Here is a 25,194-nt window from a genome sequence, read left to right as displayed (position 1 = left end):
TGAATGGCAAAAGTTTGTTTCGCCTATGAAATATAACACCGAGAATTTTATTTCGAACATTTTATATATTTTCCAACACTAAATACGTTCTATATATTTTCCACAAGCGTATAAATATTCACGGTCTAGTTATGAATAATTAAATGTTGATATTTCGATATCGAGACGTATTGCGATAAAATAGTTCAAAGAGAGATTATAGATACTTCCGTAAATATATCAATCTATCCAGACAAACGTGTGCATCTAAAGTAATTTTTTTTATGCTTAATTACGTATACTATTTATCGTGCGTAAATAGTTATCCTCTCTGCTTCGTCGTTATTAATCGGAAGTCTTATTTCAAAATTAATGGCAGATTCATAAATTCGTTAAACGTTAACAAACCATAAACGATTCTCCATCGAACACGCGATCACTCCATAAATTTTATAGAAGAACGTTTCTCAAAACGTTAACAAACTACAAAAATTCCCCGCAATTCTATTAAAAACGCGGGCGCTTCATAAATCTCGACGTTCGTTTCATAAAAGCGAGATTATAAGGAAACTTTGTTTCCATTGCGTAATCTCAACGAATAAAGCTTTGAACGATGACGTCTCTTCTCCTCGCGTGGCTGTCAACTTATGAGAGATTGCAAATTTCTCTCGTTTCCTCTTTTCTCTCCTTTCCACCTGATAAACACGTCTCACGTATACAGAAAAAAAAGTGGAGGAAAACAACTCGAAGCGAACTGAAAGCAACAAAGTGAACACTGTGAAAATTCACTTCCATTCCGTCAGGAATTATTTCCACGAAAATCTGCGCGCGCGCGCGCGGTTACGTAAAAGAAATATCAAATATTTCTTTGGGGACGAACCGATGTTTTCGCGCGAAATCTTCGTATCTCTCCAGCCACTAAATTCATTCTGCTTTTAATGCGGCCAACATTTTTGATGATCGCTGCTTTGATCGGATTTTGTTTGAAATTCACGGCAAAAAGAGAAGGAACAGCGTTGGAAAAGTGAAATAAAATATATACGGTGGACAATCAGGGGCAAATTTTGATGAATTACATTCATTGGCCGAATCGTTATTGCTTTTGGACACGGTAAATTTCTATTCTGCGCCTTGTTTGAATCACGAATAATTGACGAGATTCGTTTTCGAGGTTAAATTAAAAAAGTTTGAATTAATTAACGAACTGAAATTCTTCGCCAACTTCTTCCCACTGGTTTTATTTCTCGTAATTTATTTGGTAATTGTACGGTGAGCAATGAGTGGCGCACACAGTAATTTTTTAATCGATATTTTCAACATTTGCCCACGAGACAGTAATCCCTGGAAATGAAAGAGCGAAGTAATGGAAATAATACTTTGTGCTTCTATCATGACGAGGTATTTCTTTTGGTAAATTGTACAGCTCCATGAGAACAATCGTAAAATATCAGACTGGATTTCGAATGTCACAGGCGTTTATGACTGCAGCAACAATTTGTTCTATTCTCTTCCTGGATTACAAAATAATCAAATAATTTGTCATATTTATGCCATAGTTTTCGATATTTAAAAGAATAATGGCGAATATTTAATCGAAGGCAATCGAACAATCCACTGAAAAATTTTCTACTTCGCCGTCGCAGCGTGACGCGATTTGGACGAGAACAACGAACGGCAAGAATTTTTAATTTCGCAAATTACGCTACAGGAATGCGAATCGCGTCTCTGATTTATATCAACGCGCACGCATACATTAAAAGCACGTGTGTTAATTAAAGAAAGGAATGGTAAAGGGAAAAGCAAGGGAAGAAAAGAAACAGCTGAGAAGAAATCACAATTCGCGTGTATTCTGTGAATACAAAGTTCATCGAAATAAAATAATAATAATTTGCGAATAATTCGCAAATCTTATCAGTTGTTTTTCGGGAATATTTAAATTACTATTGTTAGGGGAAATTATATTCGGCCAAGCATGGTACAATAAACTTTTCTTTACGAGAAATCGATATTCCCATTATTAAGCCGTCCAACTGGCCGAGTTTCAAGAATATTTTGCGGTACGAATTCGAACGAGCTGTCGAATTACACGCGAAGTTCGATAGTATTAATTAATTAAGCGGAAACGAACTACGAGGGTTGCGAGTGAATGTGATTGGAATGGAAGTAATCGAAATCTGTAAAACTTCAAAGATAACTTGCGATGAGTACGAGCCATACTCCAACGTGTCCATAAAGTCACGGCACGTTCGCTGTGAATTCCTCGTAAGCTCTATTAATTTGGGTTTTCATATTTTCCGGATTTTCAAGGGCTTATACTAAAGCATAGCTTTTCTGTTCGAGATATTCATACGGACTAAGCTACCTGGCCAAGGAGTTAGCGCTCTATCATCCGACGGTAAGGACCGGGTTTAGTTCAAATCTTTGATATTATCATAGAAAGTACCGCATATCTTTAGAAACGGTCTTTGAATTTTTTGATCGACGACATAATATTTATATTCGATAGTTAACCCAAGGAAAACATTCTTATTAATAGTGTAAAATAATACAGCTACTACTCGAGGAATTTCTCCGTAAATTGCAAATAAAAATGGCACCACCCCAATCCCAAGCAATATCTCAGAGAACACATCAGCGAGGATAAAAAGGACAGTCTGAAATAATATTAACCAGGGGGACAGTCATCATCCGCTGCCGTATCCTTGGAACCGTCTCCATCTTCGAGTTTCTTCGTCATAGTAGGTAAATAATAATTGTAATAAGTCACGAAATCCCTGTTCGTTATACAAATGTTTCCGTGGCGGACGAACACAGGCGCAGAACTGTTTCATCGTAGCTGTAATTTCCTCGAGACGAACGGCAGACGAACGGACCTGTTCCACGTTCTTTTAACAATCCAAATAATTATAATCTAACCGTACAACTTGTCTCGTGTAATCGCGCTTTACCGAAAAATGGTCAAAGGCGACGAATTTCAGTGAGGATAACTCTAATGCCCCTCGCTATGAGGATGTTAGATATACAGAGTGTATAACCAAGTGACAAATGTTGTATATCTAAAGGCAGGTTATTTGGAACTCTATGAACAAGTTAGAATAGAAATACGAAGTACGAGGGAGTAAAAAACAGTAATGGACTTACGATTCCGATGCTATACGACAAGAACAAGTTTGCAATAGATACAATTATTAGCTATCGATACCCCGTTTCAAAATATTTATCGCTCCTGTCGAAATGAAACCGACGACAATAACAAACTGAATCTCTAAAAATCTATTATTCCATAAAGCTCATTTTGCTTCATCCGAATGAATCGATAGACTCTGTATCAGCGCCACGGGTATGAATACTTGTTTGATATATCTTCCTTCTTTGAAACTATTGACACATAAAAATCCAGTATCGTGAAATATCGTACACCAAAGTGTTACTCCTATATTCCTATTTTTAGTATAATTTTTTCAACAAAGTTTTAAATAATCAATATTTATACAACATCGTTTGCATGTGTATATTATAGCGTACATTAAGATTAAATGAAAAAGTCTATGTAAATCAATCTCATTTCGTAGCCGGCAGGCAAAAATTAATAATATATATGTATATATATATATAACATAGTTTGCTGGATTATATTCACAAAATACACCGGCGAAGTTTGACTATTAAAGCCGGGTGCATCCTGTATATTTGAACGAACTCATCGTGTCTCTTACAATAACGGAAATTTGGTCAGCGGACTCTCAGTGGACGAACAACGTGGTTTTCCACGCGGTTGGAACCTTCTCGCCTTCTCTATCGTCTAGTATGCTCTGCATTATTTACGAAACACATACATATACACGCGTGCTTAGCGCACCGTCCACTCCAACTGACCCAGATTAGCGTTATTGACATCCGCACCAGTACAGCTTTCAAAAGCTCCGATTTCAAAGACTTCTCTGTACATTGGTCAAGTAGAATTAGTCGCAGGAAATTTCTTGACCATCGCCTAATACCGTGAAATTTCCAATATACGTATAATAATTTGGCACTAGTCGTTTAAGACGAGTTCAACTTAAATTAAAATAAAAAGATTTCAGCTTGTTTCGTTACATTCTATCGAGTTGGCAACTAAGTGATTGCGAATTTTGTCATTATCACCTAATAACAAAATCCGCAATCACTTAGTTGTCAGCCCAATATATACTTCGAATCAGCTGCGTTCGTTGCACAAAGAAACGACGTAGCAATTAGAGGAGTGTATTTTCTCGATCCGTTCTTTAGATTCGAGAAGCGTCGGAAACCACGAAACGAGGAACAAGTCGCGAGAAAAGATCGATAGAAATTTTTCACGTTAGTCGGCGGGCATAACAGGCACGATGCATTGAATTTAAATGCTTCGTAATTCTCGCTACGATTACACGCGCGAAACGACGAATATCTATGCAAATCGCGAACAGTTCGCAAAAATCCCTTCGGCCGGAGTCTTTCGAGCGCGTACACCTGCTCCCTCGACGAAGAAACAACCTAATAGAGATTTTATTTTCTTTGGGAACGAAGGATAGCTTTAAAGAGACGCGTCGTGATAACGGGTGAATCGTATACCTTGATTGTATGTTAAATCGGAAGTCGGTACAGTTAGGATTCTCAGTCGGTTTGCGCTTTCGTTATAATCTCATATTCTGTACGAGATGTTCCAGTGATATTTACTTCATATTTATTTTCGACAATCTTCTTTACGAACGCTAGTGTGCTCCTATTACCAATAATTTGGTAAAAAGCAATTTTTCTCACAAATTAAACGATAATTTAGCTGTGACAGAGTTAAGAGACACCGGGACACATGAAGCCGGAACACGATATAGATAAACATATGGGTACACAACTTTGTTAATAGAAAGTGATTTCTACAACTTCAGAAAGAAACAAGTGCATTCGTCCTTATTAAATAAGCAATTGAACGAACATATTCCCTCGACATTGAGCATGAACAGCGGAAGCAGCTTTAAAGATACGTATTACGTGTTACTTAGCAGCGAATTCATAAAATCTCTCGAACAAACGATCCGCTAATTGTCCGCATCAGCAAATTTTCACACGAGAAATGGCAAATTCTAACCGATCAAACAGATGTGCCTACGTAACAACTCTGTCGTCAACGTTTTGCGCGAATGGCACGAAATGTATAGGAATAAAAAAAAAAATAGTGATTTTATCTCTCGCCGGATAGTAAAGAATCGATTGTTCGCGCGCCATAGAAATGGCCTTCTCTTCGACTTGTTTCGGGGACCAAAAAAGGTTTCCAGCGGAGGTAAGTACGATGTCTGCAGAATCGCGACGATGTACACGAAGCACTATTTCACCGAGAAAACCGATCGTTCACGAATGAAATCACCGGATGTTCACGATGGCACGGTTTCGGTATCGGCCTCGGCTAGAATCACCGTACTCGAATATAGAAATCCAGATCAAAGTAACCGGATTATTGGTTGGGATTTTGTAGTTAAACCATTGACGCCGCGTACATAGGACGACGCGACGTCGAAACGTGGGTAACGTACACCCGCCACACCAACAAGAACTAACCGATCGAACGGTATTCGCCTGAATTAACCTTCGAATCGGATTCGCGTATCAGATTCGCGCTAATTAAGACTTGGAATCGATAACGATCCAAGAGAAAGCGGTTCCGTCGCAACCTATCGAAAGTACAGGAAAGTTGCGGTTAATTGAGAAACTGTACTGCCTTCGAGCGGTACGTTTTTATTAAATTTTCATCGTTTAGTAATTGGAGATTTTATGATATTAGCACAGACGAGATTAGCGTGGGAAGAGTATGTGATAAACAGAGATCATTCGTGGTGCGGTGTATAATTATGTTACGTGAATTTTAGATTAATGGGTGAAGCGAAATTTATAAAATTAGTTGGGAAATCATTATATCAGGCAAACTCGATGTTGACGAAATTTAAAATAACTTGAAAATATTTTACGATCTTTATGTAAATTATCTGAAATCTTCGCGCAGCAAATTTGTTAAATTTTATCGAATAGAGATGGAGGGGAATGGAAGAGATACAAGAAATCTCTGCTGAATTTCCATCTCTTTAACTATGTTCATAAAAATATGAATTTGCATAAACACCAGTAGTCTGCTTATCATTTTCAATCTATGCACTTTAATTAAATTTTAATAATAACTTACATTACTCAGACTAACATACGAAAGTAATATAAAATCATAATTTCTGAGCGAATATCTTTACATATCGCTCGATTACGCATTGTCGTCAAACGCGAAAAAACAAAGCGGAAGATCTGATATTCCTTTCTTTCGCTGATCACCCAATAACAATTCATTGTCGTTTTAAATAAATCTCCCTCATGAATATTTCGAAGCGGTGCTGCTACGGATTCCGCAACGAAACAGAAAAAAGTCGTCTAAATGGGTCGGTACCCTCTATTCTTTCTTTCCGAATCAGTTGGTCGCCTTATCATTTAAGTTCGTGGCAGCTCTCTGGCCAGGCATTTACATTTTTCGTTCGGATGTTACCGCGCAACTCCTTACACATGGCTCTTTCCTCGTTCATTGGCAGAAAAATCCGTATTTTTCATGTAACGTGCTCGTTCGCGTTTGTCCTAGAAAACGGAGAATTATCAGCGTTGTCAAGTGTGAAATATGAACATAAAGAAGCTGGAGGACGTTCGAGCGCCGTAGGAGGTTACTTTTCCATGCGAGCGACAGCACACGCAACGAACGACGCAAGCGACGCGACGCACGAATAACGTTCAATGGCAAAGGATGGAAGACCGAATCGATCCACCTTTAAACCGATATCTCTCTTCTCGAAAAGCCTGCTTCCAGCCGTTTCCGGACAAACGCGAGTATATGAATGATTTATCCTGTCGTTTGAAAGTCGTTCAACAGATCTTCCGAGAGCACTTCGCGTCGATTTATCACCAACAAGAAAGAGATGGTCGATGCAAGAACATGCAAGATAGCGACAGAGAGAGAGAGAGAGAGAGAGAGATGAAAGAGGTACAAGCTTTCTGCAACCTATAGAGTAGCCACCTACACACCGTCACGTACATCTCGAGAACTGGCATCGATCTCACCTGCTACCAGCGATACTGGAGCGCGTATTATCTCCTGTTGAATGCCGGAGCTCTGCACCGTTTCCAATTTCATGAACGTCCACGCAGTTTTGCTCCGTGATATACCTCAGGCACAATGGCGACGGATAACATCTTCTCGATTTGGGATTACCTTTTTTCACATTTCCTTCTTTTTTTTTTTTTTATTAATATCGCGTGTATACCATGACGTTCCTTTGTCAACACCTGATATCTCTTTCATTCGTATTTCTTTTTTAATATATCGAAATTTAGTAAAAGTATCTCTTGGAACTTCGTAGACGAGAATATTTCGTAAGGCTTGGTAGATACAATGGAGAAGAGCGCGAAGATACATACTATCGCGCACGCTGCGTTTCTCATGTCGACAGACTTGATCGCGTGGTTGCAGGATAACGGATGGTTTCTGTGATTCGAGAATAAAGGTTGAGGTAGTCCTCTGGGTAGCGCAAAGCGGAGAAAGTGACGTTCCTTGGAGATTTAGAAACCCGACTCTGATCGGTGTGATAACATTAGATCGCGTATTTGTGAGATTCGAGTTTCGCTGGAAGAATTTGACGAAATTTTCGAGTCTTGCGAGAAACCATCGGATACCACCTTTGACGCAGCCCCAAGATCACCGAAGCGAATCCAACCGTAACCCGTACGTTTGCCTACTCGATGTTTCCTCGTCTCTCTCGAATCATTGTCGTTCGCTTCACACTGTCCACGGGACGATTACTACGACTAGATTACTCTTTTGTCGATTGTCAAACAGCGAGTATCTTCGGCGACGAAACGACTGGTTCGACCAACAGAACCCGACAGAAGCGCGTGAAACGTGGTTTGTTTGTTCAGTTTGTTCGCGGACGATGCAAGCTACGTGGTTTTTGGTATGCTGACAAATGTAAAAAACTCGACGATGCCTGGCGCATGCCAAGATCGATCTTTGCTCGTAATTCAGCTACGAAAGTGTATTCCGGAGAATTTTTCTTCGCTGTTTGGCGAGGATCATTGCGTTGGAACGATCGGAACGCGTTGCAACCCACGTATTTGACGATATCGAGCCGATTCAACGTGCGCTGACTGAAAAATGCTTCGTAACGGATTAAATCACTCGAACAATGGCGAAAGAGAAACAAACGCAATGATTGAATGCCTTTTCGCTCTGTTCGGTGTAAGTTTTCCATGTATTGGTATGTAAACGGAATGAACAAAAGCAACGTTTCCTTGTCAACGAACGTGATAGAATATTATATCTTCCTTTTTCCCCAGCAAATTTTGCAATAATGCCACATTTGTAACGTTCCTGGAAATGTTGATTCACGGATATAAACGAAGAGCCTTGCTCGTATATATGTTAATAAAACGTAGCGTGTAAATTAATTGGTTTATAGTTGAATTTACAGTACGATGAAAGATGAATTTAGAATGAGTAAGCAGTAACACCAACGCTGTTGTTGATGATTTTGGATATTTATTAAAGTTGACGATATTAATTATTGTAAAAAGCAACACGTCAGCAGCTTATAATTAATAAACACGAAGTTAGCGGTGTATCCTAAATTATTCCTCTCGATGAACGCGTGTCAGGAAAGTTTTCGAAAATAAAAGATTCGAAGAAATGACGCGATAAGAATTGCTTCCGTCAGCATTTTCGCGCAACCATTTTACGTCATTATATTCAATAATTTAATTTTCATCGTAAATCTTACCGAGACTTTATCAAACCTGTAATGTAAATTTTATTTCTGAAAATTTCAAGCGGTTAACCTACATTTGCTAATTAGAAAGTATGCGAAAAGTCGAGGTTGTGTTTGCTATCTCACTCGACCCCCTCTCATTTTCTCATTTTTTTTTTTTTTTTTTTTACAATACATAGTTATTTTTTCATAATAAATGTCATCGCGAATAAGTCTGTCGCATAAAAATTTGTATACCTATAGTTTGTCGCGAGACGATTTACGTTCATAAATTGAATAAAATTACATTGTGTCACATTAGTTGAGCAGATTTTTTCGGTAATGAAGACACTTTAATAGACTCGTTGTTTCGCATGTCGGATTTGAGAAAATGAATTGTTATAACGTTACGCGTCTATTTGTTAGTAATAATAGAATACAATTATATCGATATAATTTGTCATTAATATTATAATTTTTATAATTTTATGTATTCTTGATTCTGTATTTTTGTAAGTCAGGTAAGAATAACGTAATAAAAATGTATAATTTCTGCAATGGAAAAATTTGTTGCTTCATTATTTAATTTTCAATTTTGCTACCTGGTAAACTATGCAACGATACAATTTCGCGGTATAAATTGCGAGTCAATTCTATTAAACATTGGCCAGCTTTTTAATTAAAATACCACACAACACTAACTGCGTGTATACGAATACGAACTGTACAAATACAAATTCCATTGACAAACACATATTCGATTCAGAACAGATTTATGTCAAACTTTCAGCTTTATTACACGCACCAGTTACAAAACTTCACTTTATGATGAAACGTAATGCGTATGTGCAAGTAACGAAATTCAAATGTACTTGACTTTTCAAACAAGTTCACTGATTATCCTAAATTTTACGTTCAGGCATGAAGCAGATAGTTAGCGGCTCTTTTAGATCAAATACGCTACTGTAGCTGGCATTATTTTAGAATATAAATTGAGTCAACTAAAAGATACTTTTCGGTGTACTAATTAGTTTGAGACGGAATTATCTTTTATTTCGCATTTCTCATTGAAACATAATTTGCAACGATGTCGAAATTCAAACTATATCACCTTTCAAAGTAGCAAATACAGCACTGTATAATTAGTAAGACACTGTTGCACAAAGGTAGATTGTGCAAATTTTCAACCGTCGTAATTGACAGCAGTCCAATCTATCTCTTCCAACGACACGAGTTCCCCTCCAAACACCTTGTTTCTGCATAACCTACCAAATTAACACATTAACAGTGTTTGAAAATTAACATTTCCAATGGCACTGCTCATCCAAGAATTACGACGCAATCGCAAGGAAATACCGATTATGTCAACTTCACTTTCATTTAATTTAAAAAACGATAAGATCTCTTCTCGAAATTTGTTCGTTCGTTTTCAACATGCAAGATAAATTGAAATATCGAACCATTATGTGTATTAAAGAATTGATCGCGGGAGGATGATATTCCGAAACCAAAAACTCCAATATAATCGCAAGAAAATTCTGATTTCCGTACTATTTAAATACCATCGAAATTGTATATTCCCCAAAAATATTTCCCAGTTTTCAATATCCAAAATGAATCCGGATATCAAACTATCGGAGAATTCATCTCGGAGAACCACTTACAATTAGAATTTAACGCTGGCTAAAAACAGCTTCGAACAAAGAAGAGCGATAGTATCAAACGAACCGACTCTTAATCGAATTTCTGTGAGAAACCACGGCCGAGAGTCGTTCGTCCGTCGAATGTAACGAAACGTGTATCTCATTGTTTAAACAGGACGCGTTTTACCGGCATATCCCGCGATAAACCGTAGCCCTACGACTCGACCGTTCAGAAACGGTACCTAATTTTATCGTCGCGTGGTCACGTTAAATCTTGCGAAGCTACTGTTCATAAGCTAGCAAGCGATATTCTCGCGATCTTGCCTGCTAAACTGTTCGCATGGAATCGCCGAATGGTAAAACGGACCATGGAAAATTTCGTTGGCCGCTTCCAGTGGAGCAAAATCTTCGTTCGATGGCAATGTCGCGTTTGGCGAGCCACAACGCGTCGTACGATCGACGAAACGTATGTAAAACAAACGATCGGTACACGAGAGAATGGCAACTTGATGCAAACGCAACGATGTCGCCGATATCTTCACCGTCGGCGCGGATCGTAATTACCAGGCCGAATTGATTTTCCGTCGGTTGAATGGAACGATATCCCAATTGTGCGAAGCAAACCAAGCTTGGACCGGTTGTCGTTGTACACGTACAGTGTACACATCGTATCCTTTGAAAATAACAGCGACCTCAATCGATGATTGCACGCGGAAAGGATGGTGGATATCGCTTGTTTCGGGAGTGACGTTCGCCAATTGCCTCTCCGGTACTTGGTCGAGCAACGACGTAACGAGAATTTGATCGTCGCCGGATGACCACCGTTTCGTCGGAAATCTTCCACCGCTTCTCGCCGCTTTTTCGCCTTCCTTCGTGACGGTTCGTCCTTTGAAGCTTTTGTCGAAAAGTTTGTCCGCTGGCGGGAAACAAATCGCGTTTCAAATATTCCGAAGACCGAATAGAGAAGCATCGAATGGAATGGAGCGACGGATAAGGCGACTCGCCGCCGAAATTCCAATTGCTTTCCGAAAAACTCTAACGCTGATGCGAAAGAATTTCTCGAGCGTTCTTCTCGACCGTGAAAACTTTCTTTTCTCTATGGCTTTCGTATCGTGTTAAATATCCCGTTCACCTGTTGGGATACACGAAGGGGAATCCGTGTTGCGCAACTTGCGGATCGTTCGCACGAATTTGCCCGACACAAAGCTCGTTAATTAAAAGACGGGCGATCCTGTAGTGAACTCGCAAAGTCCTCGAGTATCCTAGAACTCGTTGAATTTTCTCAAGATCGAGCTAGTCTCACGAGTTCGTGATGCGAAATCCTGATAGATAGTATTGGAAGAAACAAACCCTTCGTATCTCTTTATCGCGAGACTTACTTTACCGTGACTCTTTCCCGGTTCTATCCTTATCTAATTTTCCCCTGTTCTTTCGGCTTGGTTTCGCGAGCGTGTCGTACGTGATCTTATAGCGTAAAAGACAAATAACGATTATCAACGATATTGAAAGCGTATCACTCGACGTACCTAAATAGGTGCTGTTGGTAATAACCCAGAAGAGTTTTAGCGGATCAACCATTAAACCACGTTCATCACATAAACAACACGTTCCAATGCAGAAGCGTAGCCGGCTGCCGTGGCTGCTCAACCACAGGACACCGTAACCGCTTAACGCGTCGACACACACTATGTCCCTGAATATTCTGGATACTCGTCTTCGAGGTCCACTAGTCGTGCAATAAATCGATTCACAGATAACGATCACCGTGTTGTTAAATAACAAATATGAGTAAACCGTACACCGTAAGTTACCAACGAACCAACCAGCAAAATGAACAAATGAAACAAACTGGAGGCAGAAAAATAATCACGATAATAAACGCGAATTTTTAATCGCCACTCTCTTCTTCTTCTTCAACGGAGAGAATTCCGATCGAATTTGTCGCGATTCTTCTTCACAGCGTTCTGCAACGATTTCTTTAGACAGAAGGTCCGTGCTGATCTGTCAGATGAGCGATGATCTCTCTTCCTCCCTCTCCGTCTCTCTCTTTCTCTATATCGCGACGCGTCGTCCCGAATCGGACCGGCACTGACGTTTCGGTACGTTCCGCACGACGCCTGTCATCGACATGTTTTTATCTCGCGGTATATTTCGTCTGGTGCGAGAGAGCGAGCCAGTTGCGCGGCTGTGGTTGTCCGAGCGCCGAACGAAAGTGGAAGGAGTAGAGCGAGTGAGTAGAGAGGGTGAGAGATGGTGGTGGTAGCGACGGCGTGGAGAACGGAGCACAGCGTGAGAGAAGGTGATTGTCGGCGTCGGCGTCGGCGTCGACGGCGCGGCTGCTAGATTGTACGCGAGAGTCGAACGCGGTGTGTATGTGCCACGAGCACGGACTAAGGGTACGGAACGAGTCACGAGGGTACAGTACCCGAGTACGCGGTACCACCAGGCCAGTAGATATACGGAGGCCGCAGCTCCGAGCTCGGATTTGCGCAGCCGCGGCAAATCAGTCGGCGGCGCACAATCCACGCTCAGTCAATACACTGTGTCACCGCGTACGAAACGTGGAATCGTTGGAACGCGGTTCATAGTCTATGGGACGTGTGGCACTGCGATGTTCACGAATACGACGCCCGGTACATCGTCGTTCCCGGTGATACGCGCCAACGCAACACCAAGACTACCAACGGCGACGTGATCGCTGCGTTTGCACTGACCGCCTATCCCAAACCGCGACTCTCGTCTTTTTAAACGACTACGCGCGTCTTTTCGCCTCTTTCGCGCATTTTCATTCGCTCGCTTTTACGCCCGGAACCATCCCGCGTCGCTGATTTATCGTTTTCGTATGGTCTGACTATTCGGTATTTCGTTTTGCGATAGTGCGATTAGTTGATTCTGTGGAGCACGGTTCGAGTATCTCGATCGCCATTCAATTTCCGCAGTGGCGAATTCAGAAGCTGCCGGAGAGGCGGAAAAATGTGTAAAACTACATAGGTAGAATTTTGAAACTACCTGTACAAGATTAAAAATTTGCGACGCTGTAGCCCGGATAATTCAATCGACATTAATTGTATGCCTAACAAGTGGTTTAGAATGTGACATAATATTCTTATGTTTTATTATTCTTGAAAGCAAAGAAGAATGGCACAGCCTCTATCGTTCTGGATCCATCGTTGAATTTTGGCTTCGCGTCGAAGAGGCAGTTTTCCCTTTGTATTCTTTAGGCTTTCGACGATATTCGGGATAGCTTCTTAAAGAACAGCGCTTCATTGGAATATACGCGATGAAAAAACAACAGAGCTTATTTGATAGTTATCTTTATCGTCTTACAATTTTGTTACACGCAATATTCAAGATTCTCGACGTTTCTATTCTCGAGATATTTCGCTATGCGAAAACACTTATCTTCTTCACGATTTAGAGTTTCAGTGGCAACAACGGTACATTTTAAACGCGTCTAATGGCAGAAAAGACAAATGCCCGTTCGCTTTATCGATGTTTGTAACAATAGAAGAGATACAATAGGAAAACAAGCAAGGTAATAGCGGGCTGATGGACTTCCATATACCTAATAAAACGTATTTTAATGGACCTTTGTACGAGTTTGTAATTGCGTTCCTTCGAAGGACTTCAAGCTTCAATAGAAATTCCTATTAAACAGCTATATACATGTAGCTACTTCGTTTTCCTTTCGAAACCGTAATAGACTACATTCGCTGAAAGCAATCAACGCACGGTTGCAATATTTTCCACAGAATATTCTATCAACCGTGATGGACAATCTTCTGTTCAAAATATATACGTAAAATGTATCGAGATTATAGTCACTGATGTGACATTTTAAAACCTATTAAACGTAAAGGAATAAAGAAAAGCTTGGTTTCAAAATCTTCGATTTACGAATCGGTGTTAAATGCGTTTACTCACTTGAGAAACGATCATGTATTTCGTACTTCGAAGTTTCATCCGTTTCTCGTCAATTCTTTCAGCCTTTACGACTTCTCTTTTTCCTAATTGGTCGTATACATTTCTTGCCAATACTTTTTCGAGATTTATACAGATCGTTACACCACCGCCAGTTCAAACTTTGATACGAGTTATCGATAGAGATGAAACTCTCGGCAAACAAACGTTCGAAAGCTCTCTATGGTGGAACATTTTATATAAATTTACAACAAAGATCATAATTAAAATTTCTTTCGATATTAATACCCGAGATAAAAATGTTCCCAGCAAATTGTAGACAAATATATACTCAATAACGATAGAAGAAATTTTATTCCTACACTTTTAGTTACACAGTTATTTCGACAAACGTCGAGAACTGCCTGTTATAAATAAATTTCTAATTATTTCCCTATTATTTACAATTAATTTTACCATCTTCTCAATATCGATATGTTACACGAGAATCTACAAGGATCGAACATACGTACAGTAACGATCCAAGAAACTCTACTGCTACGTTTTCATTCATCCGACAAATCCAAGCTTTTAACCAACGATGCAACCGCAATATCGAGGAATTAAAGTCTCGTACAGCCAGACCGCTCTCCTATCAGCATCTTATTCGTCGTCGTTCCACTTCCTTGACGATGCCAGACAAGATCGTCGAAGCGTATTAGAGTCCGCGTTGTTAGCCAGCTATCGTCTTCCGATTCGATCGAAAGTCGATCGCTGTAGTAACTGAATAAACGTCGCTAGTAGGGCCAGAGTCTATCTATCCACGTCGTTAAACCATCGCCAGGCCTGTTTAACTCGATATCTTGCCATGTTTACGTTCGATTCAATTTTAGTTAAAAATTGAGAAAGTGACTGTTACGAAAACGTCGAATTTTATCATAAAATTTGATCAATGTAATCGTAATAGCCGAGTCAGTGCTAATAAAATATCAAAGTGTTCTCCAATGTTACGTAATATATATAACAAATATATACAAAGTTATTAAAGAAACGATTAGGTTTTGAGCCAGTATACCTACACGTGTCAAAAACAAAAATCTGTTCAAGCTGTTTAAAAGAATTAAAGTAATTTGTGTAAAGCGTAATAATTACGCGTCGATACCCCTGCGGTTTCTAATCTGAATTCGTTTGAAAAGATTGCGACCGAACTGGATAGAAAACTCCAAGAAATTTATCGAAAGTTTGAATCTGTATCGTAAAGTCACTCATAGCGCTCGTGAAACCAAATCTCAAGATACGAAAAAGGAAACGCGACAGGCAAACGTAAAAGAAGTAAAGAATAAAATTGTATTATGTGAAATCTATGAGATTGTGATAACATCGAATACACGGGTGCTTTATTTTCTAATACAACTCTATAGCTTCGTTTCAATCGAAATAAGAATTTTTAAACATTTTAATAACTAATGTTTCCTAATGTTTCTACGGGTTTGCTTAAGCTTTCGCAAGTGCCTAAATTTTATGAAACCGCGAATAGACGAACATGGATTTCGTGAGCCGTTGTACTTGGAATATGACAAGGATGACAGTACGCGGCGTGACACCCTTTGACAGCGAAGACGCCGATGCAGCCGATGAGGAACCGGCTGTTCCGACGCCCTGTTACGTTATCCTGCGAACAATTTCATACACGACCACGAGTCAATGTGGACGGGACACGTAGAATAGCCCTAAGCTATGGTCTGTGATTATCGCATAAATCATGGCGAAATGGATCGACCAGCGCGTATTTCGTAGCCAGACATTATGCCTAGTGTTGTTTCGCCTTGTGCGCGGTGCCGTTTCGTGTCGAGAGCCGATCGAACTTCGTGTAGAACGCATACTTAAGTGCACTTTGACCACTCCCGAATGCCATAGAATTGATTATTGCGAAGGCAAGACATTGCCTTCGGAGTAAAATTTGCTGACCTATGGAAATCTTGATCCGTAGCTGGTATAGCAAAATTGATCGATGCTGGCAATGTTTCGTGAGAAATTTCGATAAGCGAGTTTCTGCATTTCGCGATTTCTTGGCGAGTAATGTCTGGAAAATGTAGGAAAATCGAGAGATGTGGCCTGTCGTGTTTAGGGTAAGCGAAGATAATGGATAATACAATGGCCGTAACACGCCGAGGAAAGTATTCGTACATTTATGTTTATATCGTATGTGTTTTCAAAATATGTGAAATCAAAATATAAAACATCTTGAAATCTCATTCACGCTATGATGAAACGAAGTTACAAGATATTTCCAATTATTGCATTCGTGTGTTTAACAAACGAACGAATACACAGCATAAATAGCAATCTTAAGCAGAAGATAAACGTTAAATATGATCCCATTGAATATCATGGTTTATTTCGATATAATGGATTACCGGCTCTTTAAATACGTGTCTGATCTCTGCGAAATACATACTGGGTACTTTGCAATTCATATGTATGTACATTTTCAGATACGTTTTAAACTTTACCAATATAATCGCGATAGTCGAATCTCATAACAGTACTAATGAAATTTCATAATGTTCCGTGTAACACGCATAATATATTCAAAAGAACTATGTACAAGTGTTGGAATACTTTTGCGAGCTTGTGTAAAGTCACGAAATATTCGTTTCAAATTCATGATATACGAAGAATATGTTGTTGAACGATAGTACGAAGAATGTGTTGTTGAAGGATAATGCGAAGAATACGTTGTTGAAGGTTGTAAAGTTCATAGGAATACAATTTTGTACGGATTTTTAACTCTTCTGGACGCACATGTGCAGTCAATGGTACTGTCGTTCTCGATAAACGTTATATCAGTATATAGATTATGGACGTGTATATCGTGAATTTTATGAAAGGGTGACACATGTAAAAAATCGTCAGTTTTGAAATATTTGCAGAAAATATCTCTAAAAATATTATTTGAAGTAAAACAACGCGTTTTATCTATTTTATGGGACTTCGCCATTAAAAGCCAAGCTAATGCAAAAATGTCAAACTGTTAACCTAAATATATATTTAATCGATATTTGTGTCGCTCAACATTCCGTGCACTACGTAAAATTTATTTCAATTCCTATGCTATCTGTAGAACGCGTTCATGTTCGGAATATTCGTTGTTCAAAGAAATACAAAAGTGTTAAAATTTCCACAGTACTATTAATCGTAATAGTTTCACGCAACTAGACGTCAAAGTATCTAAATACGGATACCGTCAAAGCAAACGCAACAATTTTGGCCGAAATTTAATCAAGCATTACGACGAACAACTGTTAATCCAACCTTATTGTTTCCAATTATCCTCTTTGTACGTAATAAAATCCACAGCGAAAGAATCTTTCACGAACGTTACAAAGCTCGGATGATCACGATGATGATTCGAGGATGTTTTTAAAACCACATGGCCGTTATTTGTTGGTTCACTCACGCAAAACCGGTGATCGGTTTAGTTCATTTGCTAAACGAGCGACTGGTCGCTGGCACGACGTAGCTTTCAAGGCTTCGGATTTAGCGATTCTCTTTGTAACCCGGTGCGGCAATTTCGACCGTTTCTAAGAGGATATGTCCGTTGCCGACGCGAAAGTACTTTTGACTGTTCGCCGAGAGAGCTTTCCTCTGTGCGCCTTTTTCGCTTTGTGACGGATGGACTGTTTTCAATGGTATTAAGAATACCACTGCGAGCCACGTTCACTCTGTATAGCCTGCCATGATATTCCGAAGATGACTGGCTAAGGACCTTTATATTTGCGATAATCGTCGTCTTCTGATATCTTTCCAACGACGTGATGCTCTCTTCCTTTACGAAGGTTTTACTGTAAAAAGACTCGCCCGCCTTATAAAAGAATGTAATGCTTTTGATACGTTGCGATTCATTTTATGAATGGTCCTCGCGGAAGCTGCTATACTTGAAATGCTTTTACAGTGAAACAGTTTACACTGACGGTGCTGTATTAGCGATAGCTCGTGAAGCGTATAGTTGTTCCGATACTTAACCATGCTTCATTGGCACGTTGTTATTATTCAGAAATAGACTTGTTATGAAAGAAAGCTGCCGCTCGTTAGAACAACTTGTCCCCATCGCCAGGATAAATAGAGATTCGCAATTATACCATGGTTGAAATGATTATAAAGTTTCAAAAAATTTTGTCAAATAGATCTTTACGCATTCATGGAATATTTAATCTCGTTAAATAATCTTTTCCATTCTTTTTTATTGAAAATATCGAACCGAATAGCGCGATATAACAGCCCTGCTTGCTTTCTTTATAATTTATCACGATATTAGATATCGAGCAACCGTTTTATTCCAATGCTAGATTTCGTTCACTGTGACGGGTTACGTTGTTGTAAAATAGTTGCATAAAAATATCGCCCGGTTAAAAGCTTCGAGAACACTTTCAATGTGTTCGATAAGCGTTAACGCAAGTTTCTCTCGCGAAAGAAATCGTTCGACGCAACTCTTTTCAATGTCTATATCATAATATTCGATTTTGCAGTTGACTAGCTACCCCTGTCGTAGCTTCCAATTTCGTTCTATATGGTTAGAAAGAGAGAACCAGAAAGAAAAGAAAAACGATAGAAAAAGAAAGAAAGGGAAAAAAAATGGGGAAAATCGAATGAAACACTAGCGACATTGGTCTGCGTGTTGTATCGAATACAAACATATTTGTGTAAATCCATCTGTGTACATTGTAAAATTGCTTTGGAAGCTGCTGTATCACGGCTGAACGTAAACAATACGATTTATGGGTTTTCCTGGGATAACGATGCTGATTTTAGAACACATTTGTACAAAATCGTTCCCTGTTTCGCGATTATTCGTCGATACGATGAATTACAATCAATCGGTATGCGATGTTATTGTTTCGTGGAATTCGTTTGCGCGAATTTTCCAACCTATTACAGCGGAACGATTATTCTGAAGGGAAAGTGTTCGATATCGTGCAACAGTAGTTAATTTAGATATTACGTAACGCACAATGGTCATTTACGTCTAGGGCTTTAAAGGATGTAAATGGATTTAAGCGATCTATTGTTTCGAAATTGAATAGCGATCTATTATCGCAACGAGGAAGTAATATGTTTAGAATCAGAACATTTCGACGAATGGTCGAATTGTGTTAACAAAATTACTATTAACATTTACGATCAGAGGTGGTTAAAAGCTACTTTCCGTGAAAATTTATATTGTTTAAATATTTAGTCGTCCGTAGCGCGTACCACTACCAGTCTCGATAAAGTAGATTAGTAGATAAACACAGATACATACAGAGGCGGCAAAACGTTTCGCTCTGTATTTCTGGATTTACTGTTTTCTATATATTTCGAAATCGCGACATAAAATTCAATCTACGTAAAAAGGGAGATTACTTGAACGCTATGTTTAGCGATTTCCAGATTAAAAGCAAAACTCACGTACACGTGTCCGTCTTTTCGATTCTAATATTTCAGCCGTGCCCATAAAAGAAGAAACTTCCATCAATTTTTTTTCCAACCTTCCAATTTCTTCGCCCACTGAAACGATTCTAAATAATGCGATTTTCCTCGACTTACTCGAATTACTGAAAGACTCTGGCAAAAAGAATCTCTTCCGATGTAAGTAAGTTAACGATATAAAATTCCTATAAAATTTCCAATAACGAGGCTGACCTACAACTCCAACCCTTTAATTTTAACTAGATGAAAATCATTGGCCGGCGTAGGTTGATTGCGCGAAGCAACGTCGTTTCGTTTCTGCGCAATGGGAAACGTCATCGCTCAATTTGCTGCGCCACTGATTGTGAGTGCATGATACCGCGGATCGCGGGAATGCGGTTTCCACGTCTGACGACGTTGACGAGAACAACTGCCGACACAATACGAGCCAACTGATCCAAAACTCCATTACGCAACCCCCAGACAATTTCGGGCCGCGTCTACGCCAGTGTTCGCTTCGTTGTGCATCGAAACACCGGCGCAGCAGAATTAGCCATTGTATCGTGATTATCAGACAAATGGTAATCGGATACCGACCCGTAGGATACGATTGCTCGAATAATCGTTCTCTATTTAATCCGAGAACTCCGGGCCCGCTGTTTGTCTGAACGATTTGATTACGTTTAACTACCACTTAGGCAAATAGTATGCCGTTGCCGCCAGCTACAGATTACTTTTCTTTCGAGGTCTTAATCTCAGCTTTGGGGTGGTATCACAGAGTCGCGATAGACTCTGGCGAATCGAACATCGTTGCCAGATCGGAAACTTGAGAAAAAACAACTCGACGATAGCTTTAATTTATCCTTAGAACGATAATCCTAGAACAATCCTCCCTAAGAACAATTTATTCGCTTCTCTCCTTAACGATGAACCTGGTTGCTTCTCTTCTTAAATGGACTGACACGACGAGTCGAAACTAGTCGAGATGAATTCAATTGCATCTCGAGTCTCGTCGAGGACTGCTCGACATCTAAAAGATAGATTAGACGGTGTCATCTGAGCTACACGAGAACACGGTTTCTTGCTGATCGAGAGATAAGAAGGTTCGAAATGGTGAGGTAGCTTCGTTTGCAGAGGATTAACGTAATAAGAAATTGAAGAGGGCTTTAAGTGGGTTTCTCGCGAGAAGAGCCTAATAAATTGCTGGGTTTAAGACTGTCTCAAAATCGCGTTTTACCGGTGATTATCCGCGATCGTTATATGCTAAGATAATACGATTGCCAACAGATATTGTTTGCGATGAAAGTATCGAAAGTTGACAAGGAGTAAGTTTGCAGGAGGTGAAGAAAAGATATCGATAGTTGCTGGGAAAACTAGTAGCGAAAAATGAAAAAATCCGTGCACTTAAATGATCTTTCTAAATAATTTTGATTTTGATAAATCTGCCAATTGAATTAAAGTCTTCGATTTAAATCGATTTTACCATTTTAATCGAGGTAGTATACGTCTTTTAATACATTCGCTGCTATTCACGCGTCGACTTAATTACGTAAAATTTAGTTGCTACACTCTCAGTTGTCCTTGCTTTTTTATATTTCAATGAAGAGAAGAGAGAGGCGAACAAAACAGCAAGCAGTTGCGTTAAGACAAATATTTTTGTTAATAGACAAATTGCAACAGTAACAAACGCTTTGCCACAGATCTCATCGGAAGGAAAAATTATTTCCAGTAGTTTACATGAAAGTATCGATTTGCGAAGGGTTTCATACATATATATACGTATACGTACTACGTACAATATATCTACGAGAGCTACACACAGTAGTTCTATGTAGAGTAATCATAAGATTGTTCATTTCAACGTAAATTGACCGTTCGCTGTGAATGGAGCTGCTTGAGTATTCTCTTAAGTGAACTGGAATTAATATGGAAACTAATGTTTCGATTGAACGTCAGGCATTGAAAGTGCTAAAGTGCTACGTATTACTTGTCAAACGATTTAATTACTCCGCGAGGTTGCTCCGCAATGAATCACGAAACTTCATCAAGAAATGGCATTAATCTTAAAACTACGCAGCCAGCGCGTTAAGCTTATACTTACAATGCTACGAACTTTCGCCATTCTTGTAGTATAGACTAAATTAGCAAATCAAGGTTTTTTAATAAATAATAATAATAATCGTACAACGCGTATGAAACGTCAAACACTTTACGAATACTTTTTATGTAAAAACTAACGCTTAAAAATTGCAAATGACTTTTTTATCCAGCCCTTTCTTATTTATACGCACGTAACTGTCAATGTTAAGAGACCACAATGGAATTAAATTATCAAGAAATGATATGCAGCGTCGTACTTGCTCCGTGAAACAGCGCAACTATGACGAAAATCAATAAACGCTTGTCAAAACATTCGTGCTTTTGCGAAGTTTAACCGTGCGACACGATTTATACATAACGTAAGCGGCAGCTGCGCTATCTTTCATTCTCCTAAACGTCCAAATTTCTATTTCGCGCGTCAGACAAATCCCTATCTTTGACAACGACGTCGTTGAAAGCAGATGCAGGTGCAAGTTTTCCAGCAACTCCAGGCAATTTTAGCCACCCCGTTGGAAACGCTTCGCCATAGCCTTGCGCTGAGGTGTTCGAGCAGCTTGCAACGACCCACACCTATAGACGAAACACATTTTTCCACGCGCGTTTTCGTCCAAGCGTCGAGGGATTTGTATCGTGGTCCGAGGCACTCCACCTCGCTCGATAATGCGAGTACCACGAATAATAATACGCAAGTTCGGAAGACGCACACGTGTTCGGAATGGCAAACAACCGAGTCGGCTGTTTAACCGCCCCGACCAATTTCCAAATAATTTTACGTACAACCACGATGACCTATAGGTCAGCAAAAGGGAACCAACTTGATCGATGCGATGGAGCACCGATTCCTCGTCACGATCCACGAAGAGATTTCGCGTAAACGAAACGCTGAATGTTCCAATGTCCCTCCGATATCCAGGCCGCCCTGATTTTACAGTTAGCTGATTTAATCTCGATACAATACAAGCAAAACCTAGTTTATTTAAAGGACATTTGGTCGCGTGTATTTTTCAGAGTAGTCGAGAATAGCGGCGAATGTTTGAATTGTGGTTCGGTTAATCGGTCGCTGAAATTTGCTGGACAAACTGCTTTAACTCTCAGAACAAATATAGATTAACAGCGGGGATAAAAGACGAAGGCTACTCTGTGCTACCGGTTCAGATACTTTCCTGAGTAATGTGTGCTTTAGCCCGGGGTTATGGAACTACAGCGCCGTTGAAAGTGGTAAATAAAAGCTTTCGATTCTAAGCTTGCACCGTCCCGTTTCATTCTTCTAACATATCAGGTTATTTCTTACGCGATATCGTTGCCTGCTGGAAATGGTCAACGATCACATTACCATATATTATATTAATATCCGTGCGTTGGAAAGAAATTCTGTTTTATTAGGTCACTAGCCGATTCTGTAGAGGAAATAATATCAGAAAGACGAAATAAAAGAGAATAATTTGAAATTATATTGTTGTAGATTGAAAACTTGCAAACGATACGATGCACTAAATGACGCAGTTAACGAAAATGCTCTTTAAAGATCAGATCTTCGAGAAATCTATCTTCCTTTGATTTTAATCCTAATGAAATAGCATTGAATAAGTTGTATCTAGTTTTTACATCGAACCCGATGTTTCCCATTTCTGATCGTTGAATTCATAACGCGTTATTACGCATTATATGCTCAATTTTGTTTCCGCGTCCAATCTAATACAATGACATTTGATTAATGGGCATCATTTACATACTGATTCATCATCGCATAGACCCCAATTGAATTATCTGGTAAACTATGCTGAACCGGTAGTTAGACAACGAAATCGGATATCCTTCGAAATCGTATTTAAAGCGAATTCGTTCGACCATTACGTTAATATCATCGTTGTACCAAATTACGAGTACTTGTTCTTTCTTTTGTTCTCATTTTGCTTGCCAAATTATGTATCACGTAATACTCTGTTCGACATTTTGTAATTAATCGCGTTTTCCAACAATTTGGTTATTCATTCGTGTAGCAAATAGAACGTGAATAATTGATAATAATGAATAGATACAATTTATCGATAACAATTTGAGTATAAAGTTAAATAATTCTTCGTCTGATATACGTACATGTTACGGTCGGACCATCGTAATCGCTCGATACCTGATTTAATTATCCAAAACTGGTTTTATCGAAGGTTTTCCCTCGATAATCAAGCGTCCATTAGTTAATTCTTGAAAATTGTAAATACGAACAGCAATGGAACTATCGTTCGCGAGGAAACAGAACGAGATCGGTAATCGAGATTAAAAGTCGCTTTTATCCGCTGCATTTCCTTTATTTTAAGTTTCGCTGTGCACTTGCAAGCATTCGAGATACACTTCAAACACTGGCTGTGCAACTATTTGCCCGTAAACGGTTTCTTCGTACCCGTACTTGATACATACACTTACTAGTGCAAAGTCGAGGATGGAATCAAACATTTAGATATTTGAGTTATAACACTTCGGAGAAAGCGGTTGCGCGTTCTATTCGTCGCTTCTATGTGCATTGTTACAAATGTTACGAATTGTCTATCGTGTCTGCACATCACTGTGCGCTGGTAGACTGTTAGTTGTCCGCTTGATAAATGTAGTTGGGAGGAGACAGCAGTCATTGGCGAAATTGGATACATACGCGTGTTACCCGTGTGATTTAGTCCGTTCGTAGCTCAACGTTCCAATTGGTTCAATGTCATCGTATTCAGATTTACCGTATGTTAAAGTCTACTTTATCAAACTACTGATATCTACCGAGTTCGATGAACTTTTCACGAATATTTAGATTCAGTTCTTTACAGGTTGGAATTAATTTATCACTAGAGTATAAGACAGTAAGACAACATTTTTTTTAAATCGAGTAATGTTAAATCTCATGTTAAATCACTCTATGGCAGATTTGAGGTGAGAAAATGGAACAATCCGAGAAGCTGAGCGATAGGTAGAACGTAGACGTAAATTAAGAGATCGAGGATGTCACGTTTGATTTCATTGAAAGATAGTAAGTTTCTTGTGGAATTATGTTGCGTCAAAATATTTAAGGCGACGTTAAAACGTGATATGGACGAAATAAATTTAATGGATTTAACGAAGACCACGAAGAGAGATTCCAAAACGTCTAATACCATCTCGAAATCTACCGCAAGTGAATGTAACATACTCGACCAGTATTTGAATTCTTCGAGTACCGAATACGATACTTGATGTCGTCGATACATGCATAAAGTTTCTCTAGATACAGAGTGAATTTCGTGTTTTCCACATAGTACGAAGGTATTTTCAATTAAAACTAATTTTAATTAATTTCTCGCGTTCCTCGTGTGCTAAAGTTCGGATGATTA

General features: G+C 39.2%; 1 protein-coding gene across 2 annotated transcripts in view; it reads right to left on the bottom strand.

The window, feature by feature from the left end:
* LOC100648796 (neural-cadherin) overlaps nucleotides 1-24,254 on the bottom strand; it is a 104,544-nt gene extending 80,290 nt beyond the window's left edge. Inside the window, exon 1 of one of the 2 annotated variants that reach the window (XM_012314798.3) lies at nucleotides 23,945-24,254. Coding sequence is in view for 1 of the 2 variants with exons in the window: in XM_012314797.3 (XP_012170187.1) it covers nucleotides 11,926-11,977 (52 nt within the window). In the remaining variant the exon portion in view is untranslated. Of the gene's footprint in view, nucleotides 1-11,925; nucleotides 12,922-23,944 lie in introns of those variants that run through there. The other variant, XM_012314797.3, reaches the window with a different exon arrangement.
* Between the last annotated feature and the right edge of the window lie 940 nt (nucleotides 24,255-25,194).

Source organism: Bombus terrestris, chromosome 12 (genome assembly GCF_910591885.1).
Source record: "Bombus terrestris chromosome 12, iyBomTerr1.2, whole genome shotgun sequence".
Lineage (NCBI taxonomy): Eukaryota > Metazoa > Arthropoda > Insecta > Hymenoptera > Apidae > Bombus > Bombus terrestris.
Note: the sequence above shows the minus strand (reverse complement) of the source record. Positions and strands in the feature narration are given on the sequence as shown.